We start from the raw sequence: 21945 nt of genomic DNA, 5'->3' as shown, positions 1-21945 counted from the left end.
AAAGGTGAGTTTGGTACAAAAACAGAACAGCAGTATCGCCAGAAGAACAATATACCCACAGTAAAACACGCTGGTGGCAGCATCATGCTCTGGGAGTACCTTTCTTCAGAAGGAGAAAGAGGTTCAAATACTGAATAATTCTACATTACAGTCAATTTTAGAACCTAAAACCTTTGGGTTTGAGCTCAAAAGCTGAAACTGAAGATATATTTTGTTTTTCAGCATTACTATTAGTCCAAGCATATGGAAAAATTAAAAACAAAAACAATAATGGCTCCACCAGAAGAAAAAAAATGAAGAAAAGTGAAGGATGTCGAAAAAAGGTTCAAAAGAGGCTTAAAATGAACAAAATCTTCATTTAAAATTGTTCACTCTTGTTTTTATTCTCTACAACAGATGTGTTTGTTTTGTAGATAAACTGATTTGGATTAATGTCTCAATGAAAGTTTTGAAAATATTTATCCAGGGCTTTCTTGTTAGGCCAGAAAAGTTGTTAAAGGAGTGCTTCTTCTGTATGTGTAGTAAAACACAGATGCATTGTTATGGACTATATATGTATTTACCTAATTTCAAAAATAAGTTGCTGCTGAGGTTTGGTGCGCTCCAGTTGTGACTGCTTTTCTCTTATGCAACAGCCTGTGTTGTATTTCTTTGCTTTACCATTTCCCCAGAAACTCCCCCGAACTGTAAAACTGAAACACAAGACTCTCCTGCAGCTTAAGGCGTTCCTAACTAAACAAATCCACATGCGTCATCTGTTGGTCTATGCGTGAGGTTGAATGTGTTGCTGAAGGATAAAGGGAGAAACATTATGCCAACAGACTGGTAACTCTCTAAGTAAACACCAAATCATCGCAATAAGACAGTCTGCATTATTAATGTAACATATATATATTTTTTAAACTTTAACTAACAAAGTATCTCTGCATATTAAAGTATCTCACAAACTTTAATTAGCTCAGATCCTTTCTGGGTGGGTCCAGCTTTTGGTTCAGAGCGTCAACATCTCGGTGGGCAACAGTTGGTTGTGATTAAATCTTTTCTCATGTGTGCGAGCTGGCGCGTTAAATCAAACCTCTGGGTGGAACAAAAACAAAGCAGCAGAGAAAATACCAACTGTTTGCATTCAGAGTAAATAAACCGGATGATTATTCATCCTAAACCCATCTAACATTTAGACTAATGCTGTTCTACCATAAATTAGCTCCTTTCTTAAACAACATGACAGGTGATAAAAGGATGGGGGAGTTACTTACTGAAACAAGCTAGATTTCCAGACTGCAAAATACCCCAAAATATTTACTGGTGAATGAATAAAAGTAGCAACCAGAGCAAGTTTACGGGAAATTATGTTTTATGACAAAACTCAGAGAAAATGTACTCAACAGTAAGGGCCTGATCCTCAAAGATTCCAAATAGTACCGCTAAACTGTGCAGACAGGAAAAACAAAACTGTGTGAGCATTAAGTGGGCGTGTTACACCTGCTCTGTGACCCCAGTGGATAAAACAGATCTGGACCGCCCCGCTTAAATGACTGGACTATTGGCTGTTTGGTTCATCCCTGTTGATCATTATTCTACCACTTCCTGTATCAGTGACGGCATTCCTGTCAAAGAGCTCAGCAGAGCTCCTCCAGTCTTTGGAGCTAATAATGACAATAACTACTTAAAAAACAATAAATAGATTTGCCTGAGGATTACCCCACTTCTCCCCCACTGAGTGCTGGAGGTAGGCAACCCACCACGACCCAGCATGGATTAACGGGGTAGAGAAAATGTATGGAATAACATATAGTGCTCTTTAGGTGTCTCAAAGTGCTACAGACGAAAGTAAATCAGAAGTAAAAAGTTAAATTTAAAAGATTAGAAATCAATCATAACACCTGGAAAGGCTGTCAGCTCCCAGTAGTTTCCAAATCTTGTGTCATTCAGGCGAATATAAAACAGAGAAACTGGAAGATGACGAGAAATTATAAAACACATCTTAAAATGATATCTAAATGAAGAAGAGCGCAAGAATAATCTAAGAAAATAAGGCAGAAGGGAAGAGTTAAAAGGACAGCCACAGGGAAATGAAGGAAAAAGACAGAAAACCAAAAACTAGATAGATTGTGATGGAATGACACTAAATCTGGGATTTCTACGATCACATTCAGATTTTCCAGGTTTAGGGAGGTGAGATGCTCTGTTTCACAAAGCAAAACTCTAACATGTTATTTTTTCTTTACCAGCATAAAACTGGTGAGAGTTTGGCAGCAAATCCTAAAAAAGGGAAATAATTTTTGAACTATATGTTATCAGTAAATTCTGAATTCTGCAGCTGCTCTTCTCAACATTGGTGCCTCCATCTGAAAAAGAAAATAAACTATTTGTTCCTCCTGTGTCACGCTGAGTCATCAAAAAAAAAGAAAGAAAAAGAAATAAAAAACACTAAGATTGTTTATTCAATCTATAAAATTCCACAAATCTATTCTCTGAAATAGATTTGAACAGACCTTTAAATGCAACTGCATTTTGAATTCAGGACACTGCTTCACACACTTCTTCATTAACTAAACAAGGTTAATGAGACGCATGACACAAGACTTGGCTGCAAAAACCTAAAGCTTTATTTTTTAGATTATTTTTTTATTTTACACATTAGGTCACAGTGCAGAAGCAAAGATGACCGAGACCTAAAACGTCATTTAAAAAAATGGATAAAATAACTTACAGTTAAAATAAAATACAGCAATGTTACAACAACCACGTCATCAGAAACCAAACCATGAGTCAAATTTTGGAAGACAGTCACGATTTGGAGGTAAAAATATAAATATGGCAGTTTGGCACACACTTTATTTTCAGATTATAGAGCTATTCCTGAATAGTTTCCCTTTTAGAAGGCTTTACACAACAATCTACATCAGCCTGTAAATCTGATATCCATGCAGCACAAACACTGATGAAAACACGACTGCTAACTTATCCCAGCTAGTAAGGCAAAGCCTTAACTTCCTGCATCCATTCTGCTACAAACAGGTTAACCAGTGCATGGGCTGCGTTTTGTACAAATTATCTGGACGGCTTCAGAGCAACCAGCACAAAGTTTCTTGGGGAAAAATTTGGATTGAAGAGAGGAATCAGCTGACTGTCCAGACCTGTAGAGACATTACATTATTTAGTGCGGTGGTGGGGACAAAAATGTCAAATATTCATCCCAGACTATGCAGCGGCTCACCGTTTTCCTTCAGATAGATCATCCTGTCCAGCAGCACCAAGGTCTCCACCACAGGAGCGAGCAGCAGGCTCAGAGTGAAGTACACCACCACTTTGTTCTGCTGTTCCAACATGGCCGCCACCCGCTCCTGGTCCAGGGCTAAATCAGGAGGCAGGCCGACGCGCGGCAGGCCCAGACGGGCGTATCTAACCAAAGCAGAGGATGGAAAGAAGCTGGGTCATAAACTGGAAATGCACTGAGGATATATTCGTTTAAAACAGTATAAGAAGACTAAAGGTAGCACATTAATACAATTTAAAGTCTTTATTCTACAATAATGGCAGATTTTTTCCCCCTATTTAGAGACACCTTTGACCTGACAACACCAAATTTTGGCTGCTTCTCTCTACAAACTACATCATAGGAAGATATGACAAAAGCATTCATGATATTTTTCTGCTCCTCCTGTCAGTGAGCAGTCATTAATTATTATGCCGGGGGCAGACGCCTCATCTCAGCGAGGAGGAGCGCTCCCTGAAAAGCCCAGTTTTACTTTTATTTTCAGACTACGACAAAAATGATTCACGTTACCCCATGGATACTAAAAACAGCTAACTTTAAATCTTCCTCACTCAGTTACAGGATCCACACTGAAGTGCGTTGTATTCTGGTTACATATGGTGTGTTTACTGACTGAAGAAAGATGTAGGAGTTTCCAGTGACGGGAAAACAGTCGGGTCCGATCAGCTGAAGAATCAGCCGATTTCTTTAGTGCCAGAGATTTCCTTACATTTCTAGTTTTAATTGATAGAATCATGCTGTCACTTTTATAGAATTTCCTCCCCTCACGCGTGTTACTATACTATAAAATTTACACCTGCTCCATTTTTAAAACAGTATTATACTGTATAATAAATACTTTACTTTAATTTAGAATTGTATTTAGGTTTAGGGTTAAATTCTTTAAACACAAACTAACTTAATTCTAACAGTAACAGATTTTCTTTGCTCAAGTTAAACACTTTAAAGGAGCAAAGCCCCGTTATTTGACTTTTTTTTTTATGTATACGTCAGTAGCTCACTCTGGTGGCATATAAAGTTTTTATGAAAGCTTTCATGTCCTGCTGGTGTATTAGTTGTTATTTTGGCGTTTTAAGCTTTGTTTTTGCTCAGTTTGTTAGTAAACAAAGCCTTTTGTGTTTATTTACAATAACAAAGGAAGTATGACAATGCACATGTGCAGCAGGGCATAAACCAGGAAGCGGCTAACGGCTATTAGCATCTCCCAGCAAAAAATTGGAAACAATGAAGAATGGCCCAAGATCCAGCGGATCCAGCGATCCCAAGAGGGAAAAACTGGACTAGTGCTGGGAAAACAGTCTGAACGTTGGTGTTCACTGATGTAGAAGCTAAAGCTGCCGGGATGTGACCACAGAGGTGATTGACGTGAGTAAACGTCCTTATTAATACTGTGATAATAGTGATAGCAATGCTCTTCTTAGCCTGTACTTTCTTAAGTAAAAACCTTATAAATAGACTGATAGATTACCTTGATGCTGTGTCCCTGTTTTTTGTTTATGAACAGGAAATTAATTTCTCCGAAATGTTCTGATATGAGGCTTTTACAGTTGCTGTAGATCAGTTTATTTAATTAATAACAGTTGGTCTTCGATCACGCCGAGCTGCAGCTTTACTGCGAGGCAGTTCAGAGGGTCAGGCTCGGTTCAGCATTATTATAAATAGTGATTTATTAATTTTAGTTCTTATACTGCCTGTAGATGGCGCCATGCCTGTTTATATCTGCTCATCGCGCCTGGTGCTGGGCTTATTTTTAAGCTCAAAAAGGACCATCAATACACTATCAGGATGGATGCTTGGTGTTTATATGACCTTATTTTATCATGATCAAACATTTTTTGGTCTTTTTTATAGGCATATAATTTGGCTATATGGCTATAGGTAAGAAGACAATTATTGTTGTGTTTATGGACAAATAAGACATCTGAGGATATTTGTTCTATTTCATCATCACGATATGATAATGAGTCTGGAACAATTAAAACCTTGATGGATGCTTGGAGGCGGCAGGGTTCACTCACTCAGTAAAAGCTAATAAGTGGGCTTTCTTTATGGTCTGGATTCCTGCCCTGCGGAGGTCCGGTCTCGCGTCCCTGATGAACGTCTCCAGCATCGCTCGGTAACAGTGCGTCCGCAGCAGCTGGCTCTCCTCCACAAGCCTCCGCGCGTAGTCCTCCACAGCATGACACGCCCCCTCCCGTGCTTTATAGGAGAGCTGGTGTCCAGGCAACCCTCTCACCCAGGAGCTCATCGGGTAGCCAAACCCAAGGGGAGCTGCCTCAGCACCGGGTGTGAGTGGAGTGGGAGGTGGGATCAGTCCTGGAGGGGTGGGGTTTTCTTTGGTTGTGATCTTCATGTAGCAACACGCCACTGAGGTGATGCCACGGACCTGAGGGCAGCTGACAAAGTGGCGGAGGAGGGTGGCGCTGAGGTCGCCGCAGGCGTGGAGACCAGTCAGGACAAAGTGTGGATAGTCCAGCAGACGGGTCTCCTCGGCGTCTCTGGCCTCTTCAGAGAACGTCCGGATGTCTGAACAACAGCGTCCCTCAGACGGCATCTGTTCACGCTCACTCCGGTCTGAACTGAGCCAAAGGCCATCGGTCTGAGTTAGATCTGCACGTCTCTTTTTGCTGGGTGCAGATGAAGTCTGGGCTCCTTCCATGGCGTGATTTGCATATTCCAGCTGCTTGATAAAAGCTTCCCATGATGCTCTGGGGTTCACCCATCCAGCGATGTGCCGTGGAACGGAGCGTGCTTCAGGAGGTTGAAAGGAGCAGCTCTAAGTCGAAGGTTAAAAACAAACAATTATGTAATGTTCACTGAACATAAATGTATTTCCCCCAACAAACAAATTTTCTATGCATTAACTGAAAATACAACGTTAACGTAAAGAGGACTACTGCCCTGGTTCACGTTTTTGAGTCTATGAAGCGAGAAGCTGTCAGTGCGATGTTGTAAATATGAAGCTTGGTTCCCCCAAGTGGCCAAAAACAGCAACTGCAACTTGACTTTATCCCAATAATCGCTGTTAACATCATAAATAACTCTGCTAGGATCAATACCAGCTGGGTATAAAACTTTGGGAGTAAATTTACATGAGAATAAACATCAGAAAGAGAAAGGCCATTTCAGTCACATTCAGTAAAATTTCATTTTATTAAAAGGTTTATTTATTTTAGTAGTTTAATTCACTAAGTGAAACTCATTATATAGATTAATTACACGCAGATCAATGTTCTCAAGCCTTTATTTCTGTTTATTATGCAGATTTTCTGCTTACAGCTAATGAAAACACAACGTTTAAGGTTAGAACATTACATCTGACCACTAAGAAAAAACATTAATACAGAAATGTGGGTTTAATGAAAGCTATGTTTGATCCCTGCTAAAGGTGATCAGAACACATGGACTGATTTATAAAATACGACTGCCGTGACGTAAAACAAGTCGATGTGAAGTATGTGTGGTAAGATACGCACCTTTTTCTGTTTTTCTTTCTCCAGGGTCCACAGTAACTCTCCATCATACTTGACGGCCATAGCAGCCAGGGTGTGATCCGCCTCAATAGCCGTCACTGACAGTCCGAGCCCGAAGGACAGGAAACGGCTCAGGTGACCCTTTTTCAAGCATAAATGTTGGAAAAGATGCAGTGTTCAGTTTGTGATCATTTTTTATTCCAATAAGAAACCTTCTGTGTCTCATAACAGAGAGAATGTCACCGGCTACAGATCCGATTATGTCCAATATTGTTGCAAAATGCGTTAATAGTTAAAGTGCAGCCAATAGTTAATTAATGCAAGGTAATCATACCTGGCCAGAGCCCACGTCCACCACTCTCCTGCAGCCTGTCTGGTCACAGAGTTGTTTAACAAGCTGGGAAGAAAGAGGGAGAAAAATACAACGTGTAACAAGGAAACGACAACAAGCCACACGAGCCAACAGAACCTGCGGTACCGTGCCGAGCTTTCGGATCTCATGCTGTTTCTTGGGTTTGACGTGCTTCCTGAATATGTGGCCCAGTAAAGAACTCTGACTCTGGTTCTTCAGGAACTCATCAGGCCTCTGCGAACCAGCCACCCTGCCTCGGTCAGGCCTGCACTCTCTGGGAAAGGCCAGAGCATGAGCTGTGGCACGGAAAGCCAGGAGGGACAGGGGCCACACCGACGGGTACCTGCAATCACAAAGTCTTTCCTTATCAATGTTTCCTTTTCTGAAACGAATAAAACAAATTGCACTTTTTTATACTTTTTTTTTTTTTATAGATGCACTTTACTCTCTTGTCTCTTGTAGTGCACCCTTCACACACAAGGTTATTGTAAGTGAGAAATTAAAGCAACTTAAAGAAACCAAGGTTGAAATAGTGATATTGAAAGGATGAACTAAATTAGTAAAATAAGGACAATGTAAGTGTTGCATAATGTTTTTTTATGCATTTTTTTGAGCATAAGAATTCAAATCGACACTTGGGACATGTGCAAAGTTAAAGAAAATACTATAACTACTCTTTTGTGTATATTAATGCGTAATTGGTCCTGTCTGTCTTGGTCCAGAGTCTATCCTGTGTGTAATTTGCTGTTGTGAGGGACCCTAATGTACTGTTTCTGTCTTGATTGTCATGTATGTGTCTTATGTTTCCTTTATTTTAAATGAAATATTAAGATCAACATGTCCAGGGACTACAGATGAAATTAGCCAGTGGCTACAATCTAGCACATTCGCATATGATATGTATGTTCATTAATATGTACTGTCCCTTTTTAAATAAATAAAAATTTAAAATAAGGCAAAAAACTAAAACATAACACATTGGGAAATGGATGTCTGAGCAGACTAAATACTTATATATATATATATATATATATATATATATATATATATATATATATATATATATATATATATATTTAACACATTTTTCAAAATGCTAGGTTATAATCCATCAGTACCTCCTGTCTTCATCATGGGAAGCATCCAGCAGCAGACGTGCAGTTTGCGGGTATGAGAGGTCCTGCAGCACCGCCTGCCAGGGTCTGGGTAATGTCTGCCAGAGATTTTCAGTGAAGAACTCCTATAAATCCAGCAAACAGTTAACAACTGAGCTTTTGAAAACTGCTGAATCAAACTACACGATTTATCCAACTGGTTTGCTGTGTGTTGAAATCTGAGCCTACGCACAATAATAAAAGAGTCGGTCAGATGGCTGTACTGAGCCAGAAACGTGGTGAGTCTCTTCGCCAGTTCTCTCTGTTGTCCTGCAGTAAAACTGGCCCTAAACTCCTCCACATGTTGTGCTGCTGACACTGACGGCTGCTCGGACATGGGGTTATCCCGTAAGCTAATGCTAACATGCGTTAGCGTCCCAAAGCGGCGTTCCCGTTTGAATTAAAACTTTATTAAATACCAGGAAGCGTAGCAGTTTCTCCTCGAATCAAACTGTTAAAACGTAACAAAAACAACTTTATATATAATAAACGGCGACTGCTTTGAGAGACTAGCTAGGCACTGCAGCTAAACTTTTCAGCGTGCATTGGCGATGCGTTCAATAACTCCCTGTAAATTTGGGCTCTACATCTGCAGGCTTTTAGCCGGAGTACTTTATTTCTACAAAACTCAAAGACATCCTTTTGCAATCAGTAGTTAATTTAATCAATAATAATAATAGTAATTTTTAGCTGATTTTATCAAGCAGCTAAATGATTATAAATATCCATTTAATATTTTCTATGAACGTGAAAATTACAGCAAAAAAGCAAGAAATAAAAAAGGAAAACTAAATGATACTAAAAAAGGTTACTATTTTACAGCAAAATAATTTGAAAAAATCCATAAATGAAAAGGAGAGCATTAAAACTTCAGGTTTTTAATCAACTTTACTTTCTCGTAACTTGCCATGTAGTTATTTTGTCATATAGTTATTACAAACATGTAATAATCCATTTCCTCGTTGAAGCCTACAAGTTTAAAAATTATTTATAAAAAGCCTGTTAAAGAAAAATAACTCCTCAGTGTGTTGTGAATACTTATAAATACTTATAAATACTCTACAGAGACGCACAGCTGTCATGGGGGTATTGTTTACCTGACGCTGCACGTGGAACCTTAAGGCAGCATGACCCGGAAGTTGGTTTATTTTGGTCAGACTGCTGGGGCATTCCCTCGGCAGGGACAGATGCTTTAACGTGGTTTTAAACGTTATGTTTCGAGATTTCCTTTTAGGGTATGTAATGTTCAACTTATAAAAACCCAGAAACAGATTTCGAAACGTTCTTTTTATGTTCAGTTATCTCCGTTTTCACGAGTTACAACCGCTGCTAGCTTTAGCGAGCTAACGTTAGCCGCGACAAGACGTTATTTGCGGCTACCTACGGCTATGTCAGCGGTGAAAGTAACGTAGAACAGCGTAGAGGGAAGAGTTGTATATTTATTCGACCTTTTAGGAATTTTATTGTGTTGAAATTCTGACTTTCGATTGACATTTAGTTTGCTACTCAGTTACCTGTAAAGACGTTTGATAAAAATAATTTAAAGTCTGAGTTATACTTCTATAGAATGTAAAAAAAACAACCCCGGATTGTAACAGCTCATTGTGAACTGCTAGTGAGGTTAGAGACAGACATGGTTGGCTGGTCTTTCCACTGTATTTACACCTCAAAACGTTTAAACAAATCATGTAATATGATCTATGATATGATGTTGTGCAGTTAATTAGTTCATGACTTACTAACCATTCATTCCATTTTGAAACGGTGTTACCTTAACAAGAATGATAGATTGCATTAATTTGGTTTCCACAGGATGGTTTTCTGAGTTTTACATAGTAACAAAATCCCAAACAGCCGTTTTGTGTCGTGTTTGTAACCGAAGGAAATTTGTAGGAACCTGTAAACCAGCTGACTGGCAGTGTGCAGCAACAGGCGTGGTCGGGGCTTTAACACAAAAAAGTAGAGCCCGTTATTTAATAAACCCCATTGACTATATTGTTGTTTTTCTTGTTTCATTCTGAACTTTATTTAAACACAAACTTTCACTGCTAAACATTTTGAGCTGAGCACGCTTTAGTTTGAACCAGATGGGATATTTTATCCTGTTTTAACAACCAATAATTTAAAGAAACGTTATACAATCTCTGCATAGTTTATTGTAATGAACCATAGTTTTATGACAAATAATAATCTACTAGCACACATTATGATCAATTAAAATACGCTTATCTTATAACCTTAGGTATTTTGTATGAATAAAGTAGGACTTGGGGTCAGTTCAGCTGTTTGCCGATCCGTACATCTTACATTCCCACCTTTTCGTCCTCTTTGCAGTTTCCTATTTTTTATGATTTATGGAGATAAATAAGAATAACTTCATAGTCAACAGGCCCAAACATGGATCAAAATCGCAATCAAATGTGATCGAGTGTATTATAAAATATTTAGAAAATAATATGCAATCAGACTCTGGCCCTGTTTACGGAACGTTTTTAGTGTAAGCGGAACAGAGCAGTCGCATTTCCGCTGTTTATGTGCACCATAGCAGTAAATGTTTCCTCTCTAAATGGCTACATTGTAAAACGCGTTCCAGAGTGGAACATTTTGAAAACGCCCTGGTCTCCGTTGTCATGTAGACGGCAATAACGTTCTTAGGCGTATTTAGGCTACATCCACATGGAGCAGAGTATTGTATCTGCACAGAAAGGTTTATGCATAAAGATGAAGCCATAATAGCCGCTCTAATATCTACGCCACACCAGTGAGTGGCGCAGTAACGCTGCTACAGAAGTGAAGGAGGACAAAGGAAGGCGAGCAGGGAGAAAACAACAAACACTGGAGAAAGAAAAGAGGCGTTAGTGAGCTCTACGCATGTTGTTGAGTCTCAAAAGACTCACCGCCTCCTAGAAACGTGACAGAAACATGACAGTTTTTAACATTCTCCAACAAAGATGTTACTTTTTGCTTGAGCCTTTCTGTCTCCCACCACCTGCACTGGGTCCAGTGGACATCCAGGGACAGAACCGGCCTTCCTGATGAGCTCATCTAACTGCTTCCTTTCAGTCGCAGATGAGCTGCTGCTCCGACAAACCGCCGCAGAAGAGCTCTGATGCAAAAGAAGTTCAGTCTAACATTTAAGCCGTTGTATGGTCACTTGTCTTTAGAGTTCCCAAAAATATTTAACTGCGAAGGAAATCAACTGATGCACTGTTGTTTTATTACATAGTAACTAAACGTTGTGTTATGGGTATAAACGAAGTAGGAAGAAACAGAATGGAAACAACAATTCTCTGTTTTCATCTGGATATTTTCTCACAGCTTTATAGGAGCCGTGTTTCAAAGTGTGGGGTAGAAAGTTTTACTTTGCTTGTGCCCAGACTAAAACATCTCAAATAGACGAGTTAGTCGTTATTTAAATCATGCATTGTCAGTGTAATTATAATTTTATTGTCCTTTTCCTGGTCAGCCATCTGCATTCTGAATTCACATGTTAAATCTGTACATTTATATTTTCAGGTGACAAAACCAGGCTGATGAAATATTCTATAAAGACCCAAGATAGGGTTTGATGATGTTTTTTTTGTCTTGCAGGATGTTTTGTTTTAACTGGTTTGATCTGATTGGACTTTAAAGAGAAGCGACTCGTTGAAGCTGTGAGTGAAAGCGTGTGGTTGGGTCCAGTTGCATGAAGAATAGAGCGGACCGGTCTCCAGCATGTCCGACATCATGATCCACCTTTCGTCCAGTGGTGACCCCCCACAGCGAATTGGGCTCACAGAGAAGCAAAAGATGGAGAAGAAGAAGTTTTTTAAGAAAATGAAATATTTGAAGGCGAAGGGGTATCTCAAAGATAAACAAAATGACTCTCAGCAGAGGAGCAGCTTTAAACAAACAAAAACTTCAAACCAGAATGGGTCTTTCAGCAAACATCCACCACCTCCCAGAGCTGCAAACGGCAAACATTCCCCTCACAGTTCTACCAGCAGCTCTGTCTGTAGCTCCAGGTCCACATCCTCCTCCTCCTCTAACCCTTCATCAACGACTGTCACTGTGACAAAAGAAGGCAGCCGTAAAACGCCAACACAGCCAGTCAGCACCAAAACCACGGCCGTGGGCTCCGGCCCCTCGCCATCCAGCAGCCATAAGCTCTCCGCCTCCGCAGGGAACCCCACAAAGTACCTCGCCATCGACTGTGAGATGGTGGGTGCAGGACCCAAAGGCAGTGTGTGTCAGCTGGCCCGCTGCAGTATCGTCTCGTATGACGGGGACGTGGTCTACGACAAGTTCATCCAGCCCCCCCTGCCTGTGACAGACTACCGCACGCGATGGAGCGGCATTCGGCCCAGGGACCTGTTCAAAGCCACGCCGTACGCAGAGGCCAGGAAGGAGGTGATGAGAGGTTTAAGAATCGTTTGGCACACAATAACGGCAAATAAAACACCCAAGTCTGTTATTTCTCCTGTTCTTAGTATGATTTTGTCATTCCACATTTATACTTAAGGGTTATTATCATAGATGTTGCTTTAAAGACCAACAGAAATACCAGTGTTGAAATACTCGAGTCCGAGACTCGAACTCGAGTCCGAGTCATTAGCTAAATTTAGAGACTCGTGACTTGACTTTGACTTGAGCACTGATGGCTCGAACTTGGACTCGGACTCCTACATTCAGATCATTCTGACTCGGAAATTAAGAAAAAGACTCGACTTTTTTTTAATATCATTAGGCTATAATTTTAATATGTCATTAGAATATTATTTGGTGTATGATTTTAATATCTAAATTATTAGTGCAATGTGGTGGAGTGTGGATTTTTTTTTTCAGTTTAAAAACATGTAGGCTATGCTTACTTTAGTGCGGAACTTGATCAATAGTGACTCGACTCAGACTGGACTCTGATTTTTTTTTAATGACTTGGACTTGACTCGGACTTGAACACTGGAGACTCGAACCTGGACTCGGACTCGAGGCATAGTGACTTGACTACAACACTGAGAAATACTAAAACCAAGTTAAAGGCTCATGCAGCAAAATGACTTGTTTGTAATAGAGAATGCGGCCCAAGTTCAACACATTAAAAACTGAGAGATTAGGAGGGAAAATTCACATTTAGAGTTCTTTTTTTCTCTCTCTGTGACATTAAGATCATTAGCATCATAACTGATGAGAACGACTGACGTGTGCTTTGACTCTAGATCCTGAGGCTGCTAATGGGGAAGGTCATTATTGGCCACGCCATACACAACGACTTCAAGGCCCTGGGTTACACTCACCCTTCCGGCCTGACGAGGGACACGTCGAGAATCCCTCTTCTCAACCAGAAGGCCGGTTTCGCTGAGAAGCAGTGTGCCTCGCTCAAGAGGCTAACCAAGGCCATCTTCAACCGCGAGATCCAGGTATGCCAAGTTAGGTTGAGTCACATCCATGATAGAATGTCCATCCATCCATTTTCTGACCCGCTTAATCCCTCATGGGGTCGCGGGGGTTGCTGGTGCCTATCTCCAGCATTCATTGGGCGAGAGGCAGGGTTCACCCTGGACAGGTCGCCAGTCTGTCGCAGATAGATAGATGATAGAACGTGCAAAGATTTAATTCAGCTTCTAGAGCAGTTTTCCTTCTGCTGTAAGGTTCTTGGTTTGGCTAAGGTAGTGCTTCTCAAACAGTAGGAGTGTTGTACTGTTAAAAAAGTACAAAACAATGTAACTGAGGTTCATATTTAATGTTAATGGATTGATATTATTTTTTCCATATGAGGATATAGCTCGGTAAAAGTTGACCGTAGGTACGAGTCGGGCTAAAAGCCATTTTGAAACATGCCAGTTGTTAGAAAGCATTATTAAATGTTATAAATTAACCCATATACATGTTATACATTTTAAAAGGCATTCTGGGTAATCTTCAGAACCACAGCTTTAATGCATTAAAACAGAAAACTATAAAAGTTACATTTTTGATCCATTTTACTGGATGGGGGCAACAGAATACGAACACATTTACGAACGTCTGTGTTAAAGGAACCTTGAGCACAAGTCTGATCTTTTGGTGTGGGAAGTTATTGTATTGTTTATAATTGAACTGCACAATAAATCCATTATTGTGATAAGAATTGTGATTTATCTTACTAACAATAAACACGAATTTATGATGTTTACATACCCCAGAAAATAATAGTATGTTTGGGATTATTTTAGCTGTTTGAACTGTACTTTTTCCAGGGTTAATTTCACAATAATGTCAATAAATATCAATATATACCGTATTTTTCGGACCATAAGGCACACTGGATTATAAAGCGCATTAAAAATTCTTCCCATGTGTGTAATATCACTGCTTCACGACCACTGCTCTCTATCCGTCTCTGTGGGGAGGACAGACTAGCTGGACTACGCTGCCCTGTTTCTAACATAAGGCTAAAATAAATTTAACTTTTATGTTGAATTACCTTACTAGGTTTATTGTTGCTAGCGCGTACTCCAGGCTGCCTTACATGAATGCACTTCTAGTTTAGACATTACAGTCAGGCAGTCTGGTAGACAGCTCAGGGGTCCTCAGGTAGTGACACAGTGTACCGTAATGCTCCTAATATCCATTGAGCAAAGCGGCTTCATTGCTAACCAAAGTCGTATTTACACATTTTAACAGATTTTTGTGCACATTGTACCACATAAAATCAGTCAGTAAGCACAACTGTGATCATAGATAAGGTGATTTTTGAGAAAATTTAAGAATTTTAAGTGTGCCTTATAGTCTGAAACATACGGTATATGGAATTGTATTTTGTGCTGTTAAACTCTAGAATAGCACCACTTAATTAAATGTGGGCTGAAATTGTTTGTTCGTGGCTTAGTTTTATTTTTTTACTCAACATTTGTATATTTGGGGCTTTGATGTGATGCAGTTTATGTTTGTTTTTATCCTTCATATCACCCATCTGCAGTTTGGACATTTATTACTTTACTCCTGATTTCCCTGATTAGTGAGGATTGGAAAAAATATACAAACTCTGTCTTCCTGGTCAGTTTAATCTGCCCCTCAGGACATCCTGTGTTTTATCTTTGTTCAATTTGGTCTTAGTATTTGAGCCAGAAACGTGCTTTTTGTGGTTTGTGGCCCATGAAACGGGCTCTGCAGTAGTAAATACTTTATCCATGAAGGAAATGTTTGAAGCAAAACCTCTGCTGTTAGTTCTGAGTTGTTAAAGTGCAGCTTTTATTTTATGTGATCTTTTAAACGTGGATTTAAATTGTCAGAGGGAGTTTATGTATCTCAGCCATAGTCAGTTTAATCATCTCCCACATTTTTTACTTTTAGTTGAAAATGTTGACATTATATGCAAATGTGACTTGATGTTTAGTGACGTAAAAAGCTTCTAATATCCATTATTATTGTTGGGTCCCTTTCAGAATCAAGCTGTCATTTTATACGCTACATTAATGCGTATAATATAAAGAACATTTTTATGAACTTGAAGCTAAACCCATCTTCTTTTCTGTCCTCAGACTGGAAAGAAAGGCCACTCTTCTGTGGAGGATGCTAAAGCCACGATGGAGCTTTACAAAGTGGTGGAAGAGGAATGGGAGAGGACCCTGCTCTCCAAATCTCGGCCTACTTCGTGCTGCGTTTGAAAAATAACCAGCAAAATAAACTCCGTTCAACTGCCTTTAACTTTGATGATGTCCTCCAATGAAAAACCAAGTTTATTCTCCTAGTCAACGTGTCAGTTTGGTGTTGTGGGAATACCCGCAGACGCACCGTGTGAAGAAGCCTTTCGCCCCATCACTGATGTTTTGTTAACCTAGAGCTGCAGCGTACTAATACCAGTGGCATTCATCATGACAGACCTCAGACATCTTTGTTGTCGGTGTGCACCGTGACTCATTAGTGGATGTAGAAGTAAAAGATAAAGCATGTTTTAGTTGCTGCAGTTATACAGGTAGGGTTTACAAAGGTGTACCGTAAGATCTGAAAAGCATGTTGAGTTATTTTTGTAATATATTTTCCACACTTAACTAAAAAAAAGATGTGCATGGTTAAATGTGCCTGCAAGAGTTCAGTCTTTTATTCTTCTTAATATCCCATCATTTTCAGATTATAAGGCGCACATCAGTTTTTGAGAAAATGTAAGCATTTTAAGTGCGCCTTATACTCTGAAAAACATAGTAGTTTAAAAATTGCTTTTATAAAGACAGAAGACAATAATTTTTACCGCAGAGCTTTCCACAGATCAGACCAGACACCGACTTATTGTGAGTAGTAACGTTCTTTCTCAGGGTTCATGCTGAGTTTAAATGGTGCTCCTGCCACTTCAGGGGCAGAAATGTCTTTTTAGCAAAGAATGTATGTAACCAAATCCATATATTTGGTCCTGAAAACAAAAAGATCGGTTTCATGTTCTGTAATTTAGAAGTTCTTAGTATGATGGTGCTTCTATCACGCTCCACTGTGGGTTTGGTGTTCTTCGTGTTCATGTAGTGTTGCGTTCTGCACCAAACAGACCTGCTGGAGTTTTGGCCAAAACTGGTTTTATGGGACCAGAAAGTGTTTTCCAGCTGCTTTTGGGACGAATAAAATATGGTTTTGATTCAATCAGCCTAAGATGTTTTTCCTATTCTGCTACAGTTCCACATCACTCAGGAATACGACTTCTTGTCTTGCATAATTCACAATCCACTCAACCGGTCGAAAGTTTAGACACCTTCTCATTCATTGGTTTGAATTGATTTTTTATTTCTAGCTCCAGGAACTGGAGTTAGTAATAAAAGACCTGAAATGGTTCTCCAGTCTTGGTTCTCCAAGACAGGAGAACCATTTCAGCTCATCTGAAGCTCATCGAGAGAAAGCCAGCCATGCAAAGCAGTAATCGAAGGAAATGGGGGATATTTAGCAGAATCTAAAATATTACAGGAATTTGGATTTATTTCACAATGTCGTGTGTGTTTCATGCTTCCATTGGTTTAGCCTCATAGTTTTGATGTCTTCAGTATGTATCTACTACATAGGAAGTAATAAATAAATCAATTGAATGGCAAAGGTGTGTGCAAACTTTTCACTCGTAGTGAACACGGCTTAAAACTTTCCCTTGGGCCTGTTTTGCCCATTTCACGAATGTAAATCAAGTATTCACCACGAACACTGTAATTCAACAATAGAAAGATACATTTTATACGTTTTTACTTACCTGCTGATAAGTGATTTTTCATTTAAACATTTTATTACCAGCTGTTGATGCACATTTTAAGCTCACTATTTCACAGTGATATTGGATCTACTTCAGCGTTACGCAAGATTATGGAAAAATAAATTGCAGCTGTTTCTCTACCACTACTACTACTTTATTTAGCAATTTAAAACAACAGCAGCTGCAACAACGTGCTGTACAGACAGTAATCAATAAACATTTTTTAAAAGAATAGAAATATAAAAGGAATAAGAGCAAAACGTTAAAAGCCAAGAAATAAAAATGTGTCTTGAGGCGAGTTTTAAAAGTGGACATTAAAGGGGAAGTTCTAACATGGAACGGCAGCAGGAGCAGCATTAAACGCTCCGTCTCCTCTGAGCTGAAGGTTAGACCTCGGTGCCTCCAGGAGCATCTGGTCAGCTGACTGGAGGCAACGAGCAGGAGAGTCTGGGTGAAGCAGTTCAGAGAGGTAAGATGGGACCATGTAAACTTTTAAAAACAAAAAAAAGAATCTTAAAATTAACTCTAAAATGCACAGAGAGGCAGTGGAGGGAAGTTAGGATAGGAGTGATGTGATCCCTCCTCCCAACTCCAGTTAAAAGACAAGCAGCAGCGCTCTGGACCAACTGGAGATGTTTGAGGGAGGACTGGCTGAGTCCAACGTAGGGAGCATTGCAGTAATCGAGTCAAGTTTTAATAAAGGCATGAATTACTGTTTCCTAATGTTGTTTTAAGAGAATCGGCTTTATCTTTGCCAGCTGCCTAAGGCGATAAAAAACTGGACTTGACCCCTGCTCCAACCTGCTGATCTAGTTTAAGATGACTGTCTATTACCCAAATTTGAAACGGTCTGCCTTAAGTAAGGAGCCAAGGAGCCCAAATCAACAGGAGACAGTCAGGACAAAACACCACCTCTGTTTTCTCAGTTAAAATGTTTAAAGCCATCCAGGCTTTAATGTTTTCAAGACACAATAGTAGGGGCTTTATTCGAAAGGGTCCTTTATTTAGTGGCATGTATATCTGACTGTCGTCAGCCTAAAAATGAAAGGAGATCCCATGTTTCCTGAGATTTGAACCCAAAAGAAGGAAATATAGAGAAAAAAGTAGGGGACCAAGGACTGAGCCCTGAGGAACCCCATAATGTAGAGGAGTGGATGATGGTTCAAAATCAGCTATTTTTACAGACATGGTTCTGTCTGACAAGTAAGACCTAAACCATTTTAATACAGTTCCACTAAAACCAAGTTGTGTCTGTAAACGAGATAATAAAATATTGTGGCCCACTCTATTAAAAGCAGCGGTTAGGTCAAGCAAAACAAGAACAACATATTCACCCGAATCATTTGCCCTAAGTATTTAATTATAAAAACTCTCACTAAAACAGACCCTGAGTTTTAAAATCTGACTGAAAAACATCCACAATCCTTTGCTCATCTAAAAAGGGCTTGATCTAAGAAAGGACAACTTTCTGTAAAACTTTAGAAGTTAAAGGCAGCTTAGAGATTGGCCTAAAATGTGCTAAAACAGTTTGGCCAGGCTTCTAGAGGAACGGCTGCACCACAGGGTGCTTAAAACTTACAGGGACAAAACCTGACAGCAAGCTGCTGTTCACAATGGCAGGGATGATCTGTCCTATGCTGGGGAGCCTCCTTAAAGAACTGAGGAGGAGCCGCATCACAAGGAGAACCTGATGGCCTGATACAGGTATGTCCCCTAAGGTGCATTTCAAGAAAGATTTGGTCCACCAGCACATGTGGCTGATGCAGATGGAAGATTTTAGTTTTTAATTAGGGCAAAATTATTAGAGAAAAGTACAACTGAAAATGTTCAGTACAACACAAAGTATTCACCTTTTAATAAGCACACTTTGACATTCTCTTTAATTTCATAGTAACATCTATCCAATGACATTTAATTACTCAAATGCAGACTTTGGTGCACTAAAATCTACTTTAAAATTCAGTTATTAAAACTGGATAAGTACATCAAGTGTTTTCAAAGAACAACTGACCCAAATACTGTTCTTTTATTGCTAGACCAAAAAGATTATAGTTTAAAAAGTCAAATTAAATTATTCAAAATAATTTTTGCAAACTGGGTGGGCATCTTTTAATACAACAAATGAACAAAACTCTTTTTTTATTTTGGATCTACAATGATCTACACATCATTGTAGATCCAATGATCTCACAGACTTGTTATCAGAGCATCAACCCTCCAGACCACTCAGGTCTTCTGGCTCCAGCCTGCTCTGCAGAACCAGAACCAGAACCAGACATGGAGAAGCAGCATTTAGTTCCTATGCTCCACTTATCTGGAACTAACTCCCAGAAAACTGTAAAAGTGCTGAAAGCCTGAGTTCCTTTAAATCAAGACTAAAAACACATTTGTTTAGGGTTGCCTTTGACTGTTCTAATTAAACTTTGTAGTCCAACTGTTTTTAATATTCGCTTTTAATTTGTTTCTACATTTTATTCCAAGTTGCTTTTATTCTGTTTTATTTTCATATGTTTTAATCATGTAAAGCACTTTTACATTGTCTTTGTACTGAAAGGTGCTATACAGATAACTTTGCCTTGCCTTGCCTTTAAAAAGGTCAGATTCACTGGTTCAAATGTATCAAACACAGCTGGACAGGGAATCAAACAAAAAGGGTCATAACTGGGTGCAGAAATGAGGGCTCTTACAGCAACAACCATATCTATGAAAAGATGCATAAAGTCATTACAGGTTTTGGAAGATCCAGGCAGACAGGTTGTGGCCATTAAGAGCAGAATCAGTCATTTTAAACACGTGAGTTATTTTGATGGGACCCAATAATGTTGGACAGATTTTCCCTTTTTGCATCTTTAATGGTGTTCTGATGATGACGGCAGCAATTATTGAGGATCCAGAATGAAATCTGCAATTTGTCCTTTTTGAATTGATCTCTGTTATATAGTTTATTCTGTTTTTAACATCGTTTAAAGGCCTGATGCCATTTTTTTTATTCTATTATAGAGCTTTGAAATGAATAAAGGACTTACCTGTGGTGGTGTAACCTTTCCTGGAGAATAATGTAATTGTTTCTGACTTCCCATTTAAGGTTAAACAAACCTAGATATTTCTTCCTAAAATGCTGTCACTCAGTCATTCTGTTTTTCAAAACGAGAGATTAAGTGATTACCTTTGTGGTATTAACTGGAAACACATGAAAGCACTGCCTCTCTCTCTCTCACTGCCTAATGCTATATTATTGATTTTAAGGAATGTACTGCCTGCTGGGTCTTATTACTAAAAGTCAGAGTCTGTAGGTACCACTATTAATTATTGTATGTCCCTTCCATACACTTTTTCATACAATGCAGATATTAGTCGCGGCCCAGCGGCAGCTCTGTTCACACAACTCAACATTTATTACAGTCACCAAGCTGTGAGGAATCTGTCAGTTCTGCAGATTTTAAATTGTACTCAACATGCAGTGCATACAGTGATTCAGGCGTGGACTGCTGTCAGGGTCAGGGTACGCAGGAAAGGTCCTCACCAGGAAACATAAATCTTTAAAGTGAGTTATAGTTGGGATCCGTTTGAAGATTATTAAATCAAAGCTCTTTTGTAGATGCAGTGAAATGAACTCTAACTCCCTGTCAAAGTGCTCTGCTGTTAGTTTGGCTGCCAAAATATGGCTGTTGTTGTGTTAAAGGAAAAAAAAAAAAAGAAGAAGAAAAAAACAGAGATATTTTGTATTTTACCCCAGAATCAGGCTGAATTATCTGTATGCTTTCTAAAACGGAGCTGGTGAAGAGATTAAAAAAAAAATCACCAGGATGAGAAATATGGAAGTTATTTGTATTTATATCATAATGTTATTAAGCCTTGAGGAAGAACACGTTTAAATTACACTTATTATTCTTAGTCTTGCCATCTGTTGCAAAGGTGAACCAAATGGATGTGAATAAAGAGGGTCTTTGCTGCCCCTAGTGGCCAGAAAAGGAATCGGGTGCAAAATTAAAACGCCATTAAGTAGTTCAGTCTAATTGCGTTAACGTTTAATGGCCCTGCGCCGAGCTTTGAACTGCCGGGGGAAGTGTAAAGTTAATAAATTCTCTCAGGTTTGCCCCTCAGCAGGTTTTAGGGGTTTGTAGGCAGGAGAGGGGCTGATGAACAGAGGGGGTCCTGAGTCTTTAACGGCTCCCATCCAGCTTTCTTCCCTCATCTTGGCGGAGGACCGCCTCGGCTTCAGCTGCTCTGCTGGAGACCCTGAAGCAGACAATAAGGGCTGCACCTGCCGGAAGGCTGCTGACAGAGGACCGCCGCCACCTGCAGGAGAACCAGCTCCAGCCTCACAAAACAATGAAGTAAGTCAGTTTTATGCATTTAGCAGAAGAAATCATCACCGTGATCCTTTTCGGGATCTCTCCGTACTTTTTAGGCTTGAATTGAAACGAATTTTGCTGTTTTTTTTTTGCACAGTTCTGCGATAGATATATACTCTGTTTAGATTATCTAACCTTTACATCATTACTGCT

The 21945-nt window shown here is 39.5% G+C and overlaps 3 protein-coding genes across 4 annotated transcripts in view; 2 read left to right on the top strand and 1 right to left on the bottom strand.

Moving 5' to 3' along the window:
- Positions 1-2586: 2586 nt before the first annotated feature.
- Positions 2587-8838, bottom strand: rrnad1 (ribosomal RNA adenine dimethylase domain containing 1). The gene is made up of 8 exons (XM_012852672.3): positions 8453-8838; positions 8224-8345; positions 7232-7448; positions 7088-7150; positions 6757-6894; positions 5299-6056; positions 3221-3405; positions 2587-3140 (listed from the first exon to the last, which is right to left on the bottom strand). The coding sequence occupies exons 1-8, from the start codon at positions 8594-8596 to the stop codon at positions 3055-3057; spliced, it is 1713 nt and encodes a 570-aa protein (XP_012708126.2). The 5' UTR covers positions 8597-8838; the 3' UTR covers positions 2587-3054.
- A 538-nt stretch (positions 8839-9376) lies between these two features.
- isg20l2 (interferon stimulated exonuclease gene 20-like 2) lies at positions 9377-16845 on the top strand. Its single transcript, XM_012852673.3, has 4 exons — positions 9377-9494; positions 11851-12648; positions 13455-13655; positions 15759-16845. Exons 2-4 carry the CDS (start codon positions 11974-11976, stop codon positions 15882-15884), a joined length of 1002 nt encoding a protein of 333 aa, XP_012708127.2. The 5' UTR covers positions 9377-9494; positions 11851-11973; the 3' UTR covers positions 15885-16845.
- Positions 16846-21455: 4610 nt separating this feature from the next.
- bcan (brevican) overlaps positions 21456-21945 on the top strand; it is a 33462-nt gene continuing 32972 nt past the window's right edge. Inside the window, exon 1 of one of the 2 annotated variants that reach the window (XM_036135430.1) lies at positions 21456-21774. In XM_036135430.1, coding sequence (XP_035991323.1) covers positions 21770-21774 — 5 coding nt within the window. In that variant the 5' untranslated portion in view covers positions 21456-21769. The remainder of the gene's footprint in view (positions 21775-21945) is intronic. The other variant, XM_036135431.1, reaches the window with a different exon arrangement.

Source organism: Fundulus heteroclitus, chromosome 3 (assembly GCF_011125445.2).
Source record: "Fundulus heteroclitus isolate FHET01 chromosome 3, MU-UCD_Fhet_4.1, whole genome shotgun sequence".
In the NCBI taxonomy this organism is placed as follows: domain Eukaryota; kingdom Metazoa; phylum Chordata; class Actinopteri; order Cyprinodontiformes; family Fundulidae; genus Fundulus; species Fundulus heteroclitus.
The sequence above is the reverse complement of the archived record's forward strand: the minus strand, read 5'-3'. Positions and strand labels throughout refer to the sequence as shown.